At 33.7% G+C, this 4,555-nt stretch overlaps 1 protein-coding gene across 1 annotated transcript; it reads right to left on the minus strand.

The window, feature by feature from the left end:
* Nucleotides 1–1,114: 1,114 nt before the first annotated feature.
* Nucleotides 1,115–4,198, minus strand: LOC145109397 (uncharacterized). The gene has a single exon (XM_079046536.1). The coding sequence runs from the start codon at nucleotides 3,634–3,636 to the stop codon at nucleotides 1,381–1,383; it is 2,256 nt and encodes a 751-aa protein (XP_078902662.1). The 5' UTR covers nucleotides 3,637–4,198; the 3' UTR covers nucleotides 1,115–1,380.
* Nucleotides 4,199–4,555: the final 357 nt, after the last annotated feature.

A 4,555-nucleotide genomic window follows, 5' to 3' on the forward strand; every position in this document is an offset into this window, starting at 1 on the left:
CGATTACATTTGTTTATTAATGCATGTTTAAAGACCTTTATGTTTTTAGTTAATTTCATTTATCACATTATGATTATGTAACCTAGGTTCTTAAACTTCCGCATTTCTTATGGTATTTTGGATTTTTTCAATAATTAAACTATGATTCCATTTTGGAAAACTTCAATAACATTTTATTTTGGATGTTATCATTACAAATGGTTTTAAGTATTAAAGGTCATGGTTTTCCAAGGAATTTTTTATAAATTCTGATAGAATATTTTTAGTAAGTATAATATTTCGTTTAAAGCTTTTAATGTGACGACGCTATGAATGTTCTATTTTTCAAATGATCATAAATGTAATTCATATTTTAATAAAAATATATTATCGGTGTTTTCTTTTATAATTATACTAGGTGTAAAACCCGTATATTATACGGGTTGATTAAAAAAATAAAATATTAAAATGTAAACAATAAGTATTTTTTAAAATAGATTTTTGAAATAAGGAATGAAAAAAGATTCTAATTGCAATTTACGATCATATTTATTATATTTAATACTTTACATATATAAATATAAGTATTATGTGGCTTTTTAATTTTAAAAATTGAAAACAAAAACCATAAATTGACATGTGCATATTATTTATTTAAAATCTATCACAAAATGACAAGTGTCACAACTAATTAGAGATTGACATGTGGCAAAATTATCTTCATTTATTATAGTAGATTATATATAAAAAAAATTATAGTGTTATATGTTTTCTATTTTTGATCTGTCCAAATAATTACATTAATATTTGAAACTTAAAATCTAACAAAAACTAGAAATTTGAAATTCATATTTAGAATAGTTTTTGTCATTAGATCAAAGTTATGATGCCACCTAAACAAATTGGTTTAAACATGTAACATAGGATACCATCTAGAAAAGATAAACGGATGTCTCTTATGTTTTAATAGAAGTGAAAAAAAAAAAAAAAAAAAAAAAAAAAAAAAAAAAAAACACGAAGTCCAGTGGCCTATTGATTCCAAAAGATTTAGGACTTAAATGAATTAAAAAGTAAAAATACGTTGTTATGTAATGATATTAACCGAAAAACAAAATACATTACATCCACAACCAGCTGAAAGCCAACTACATTTCTTTAATAAGAAAAAGAGTATTATACAAATATATGAAACAAAAGCCCCTCGTATGCTCTTTCAACTCCATAAACAAAGCTTCTAACCTAACTTTAAACCTGCAAACAAGCCCTAAAATCCATAAACTTTCTAAATCACAAGTTTCATATCATAAAAATACATATACTTCCACCAAATCCCATTAGCAAATCGCTTCGATTCGCACCCAAACAGGTTGTTTTCTATGCACAAATCTTCATTTTTTATCATCATCGTTCTTCATCTTCATCTTCAACAACAGTCGAAAGTCCATATTCTCTTATAAAAGATGGATCGAGAAATTTAGCAACAAAATCCCACAACTTATACACATCTTCAAAGTTAGTCAAGAACCCAAGTGATGCAGTCACAACCTCGGCCCTAACCAATCCCCCATCCATCGGTCTACACAATGTCGTGTCTGCAAGATTCATACGGTTTTTCGTGTTTTCCACAATCCTTACATGACTAAGAATCCCAACACCTAGTGAAATCCCGTTAGATTCCGCCAATTTTTGAACAATTTCTGGACTAAATAATCCAAGATTTCGGTTTCTAACATTGAATGCCACAGATGCACCACGTTCATACTTTATTTTTGGCCCATATATGTGAACAAGTGGGACCGACCCGTTTGAGCCCGGTAACCTAAGTTGAAGTAAAGAAGTCACAAGCCAATTGATTAAAAACCGTAGTCTAAGTGTTGTCTTGTTGAGGCCCGACATGTTTACGTGGTCAAGATGCCTACATGATATTCCGGGCTCCTGTCTTTCTGATTCTAACCCTTCGTAATCATCACAAAGGGTAAAATCGTCATTTTCTTCCAAACCGAACGATACCCTTCTTCCAAGTAATCTAAACTCACCTTCGGTTTCCCTTTGTATAACTGCGGGCCCAGGCCCATTTGCTTCGGATTCCTGTTGTATCTCCGGGCTTTCTACTTTTTTCAAAATCTTGGTTGAATGGGCTTGTGATTCGTAAGGACTTGGGCCTAGATTGATCCAAATTGAATTATCAGATGATTCATCTTCTTCGCTAAAATTAGGGCTTTTCATAACTTCACCAACAGAAACACTGTTTGAATCTTCGAAAATGGAGCTTTCCATTTCTGTTTCGAAAACATCCATCACCTGAGAGGGAGTGAAAGCGCCGGAAAAAGCCGGTAATTGACGACTTTCCGGCATCCCTTCTCGTTTTCCGGCGACTCCAACATCTTCGATTCCGGCCAATCCAGGGATTCCGTCGACGGAATCGGAATTGTACAGAGGGAAAACCGGACTGATCTTTACGATGCCGGAACTGGTTTGAGTTGTCTGGTTATGAAGGCTTCCGATTACTGATTTCTTTATAAGAAGACACCCAAATCCAGTCGGGTCAAACCCAAAAACTCTATAAAACGAAGTGATAATGAAATCGGGTCGAAACAAAGATAACCCGAGAGAATCCATATCTTTCGGACCCAAAGCTCCTGCATCAAGCAACACATGCCAGTTGTTTTGTTGCGCCATTGACATCCATTGATACGAGTATTTAGCACCTGTAACTCGCGATTGAACAGGAAACACGAAAAGCCCAGTGGCTGAATCTTTCTTCCTCTTTTTCTTGTTTAAAATCATCTTCGTGAGATGGGTTGAACATGGTTTGAGCGTCGGCCATTTGAACCAAGCGCTATGAACTTTTGCACCTTTTTCTTTTGCGCTTTGAGCCATCCAATTAACAGACTGGCTTTCATGATCGAACATGGTGAGAAGCTTTTTGTTTGTGTGAAAAGGGTAAGAATCAGCGAGAAGTTTGAAAGCAGAGCCTCGACTTACTGTGAAAACAAGGCCATATTCGTTTTCCGGGATGTTTAAATAATCCATGATTCTGGTTTTGATATCGTGTTCGACGGTGCCGATCTCTCCGCCGCCGTACAGAGCATGGTTGCTTAAATGGGCGGTGATTTCAGATAAACCGATTGTTGAAGATTCCCAGTAATTGACAGTTTGAAGAAATGAAAACAACCCAAATCCACAGTAATCAAGACATACCTTTGAAACAGTTTCAGCTAAATGCGAATACTCATCAGCTCTCAATTGATCGATTTTTTCAGATGATTTGTACTTCGGGTACATGGTTAAGAACTTGGAGAAAGCTTCGTTGAAATCGGGAATAGAGTCATGGATTTCAAATGTTCTTTCGGCGGCAAGAGATGTAGCTTTCAGGAACTCTTTTTGAGCTTGTAGTCTTGCTAATGATCTTGATCTTCCCAAACTCTTGTCTTCAATGTCGATGGAGTCTGAAGAATCCATACTTTGGGATCTAATGAGACACCCATCTTCAGATGCTTGTTCGAGAGCTTCTCTGAGTTTATTTTCTTGTAATTTTCGAAGAACTGATGGGTTTCTGTTGATTTCTTCATGGCTACCATCTTTTTTTCTGTTCTTTTTATCGGAAATTAAAAAAGAACAGTGGGATATGATCGGTTTCCAGAGTGAAATATGCATGAATGGTGAATCAATAAGACGAAAGATGATTGAAAAGATGAAGAAGAAGAAGAAGAAATGTTTTGTGTGTTCTTTGTATTTTCTGTTTGTTTATCCCATCTAATTTCCACTGAAAAAGCAGCATAAAAGACTGAACCCTAGATACAAAAAAGCAAAAGTTGACAACTTTGAAGGATTTTTGGAATCAAAACCTTTGATTCAAACTTCAAAATTAAGGAGGGAAACAGTAAATATCACCACCCACACAAAAGCTTTTGGCTTTTGTCCAAGAATAAATTCAAACACACACACAACACCAAGAACACGTAGTCAAGAAAGTAGTACAAACATGCACAGAGTGGAAAAAGAATGTTGTTTGAATGAGGAAGAAAGAGTGAAGATGACTCCTGTTTTTCAAAACACTAAAAGCATATCAAAATTGGACCCTCAAATGGCTGTCTTTGAACTCTAATTTAATGCAAGATCTTTCGCCAATAATCTTTGCATTTACTTTTAGAGGGGAAAGGAGCTCAAACATTCATTACCCTCTCTTCAACTACCACTTGTGGCAGAGAGAACGAAAATAAACAATAGAAAGTGAGATTTATTTATATATATTTTTATTGAATTATTGCAAAATCAGTTCCTGCTTTTCTAGTTGAAAATAAAGGCAAATTGAAATTGTTTTTTTAGTAACTTTAATATATATATATATATATATATATATATATATATATATATATATATATATATATATATATATATATATAAATCTAACTACTGGTTTGCAGATTTCTCTAATTCTAGTATTTTTTTTTTAATTGTAAATTTTGTCATAGGCTATAGAGAGAGTAGCATTTTAACGCATTAGATCTTTTGAAACCATATAGAATTTTTTTTTAAACCACCTAGGATGAGAGAGTGATAACATCAAAGTTGT

This window comes from Lactuca virosa, chromosome 4 (assembly GCF_052849685.1).
Source record: "Lactuca virosa cultivar CGN04683 chromosome 4, Lactuca_virosa_CGN04683_v6, whole genome shotgun sequence".
Taxonomy (NCBI): domain Eukaryota; kingdom Viridiplantae; phylum Streptophyta; class Magnoliopsida; order Asterales; family Asteraceae; genus Lactuca; species Lactuca virosa.

Excerpts from the sequence above, each read along its gene's own strand:
- LOC145109397 (XM_079046536.1), bottom strand. The coding sequence starts at position 3,636 with ATGCATATTTCACTCTGGAAACCGATCATATCCCACTGTTCTTTTTTA.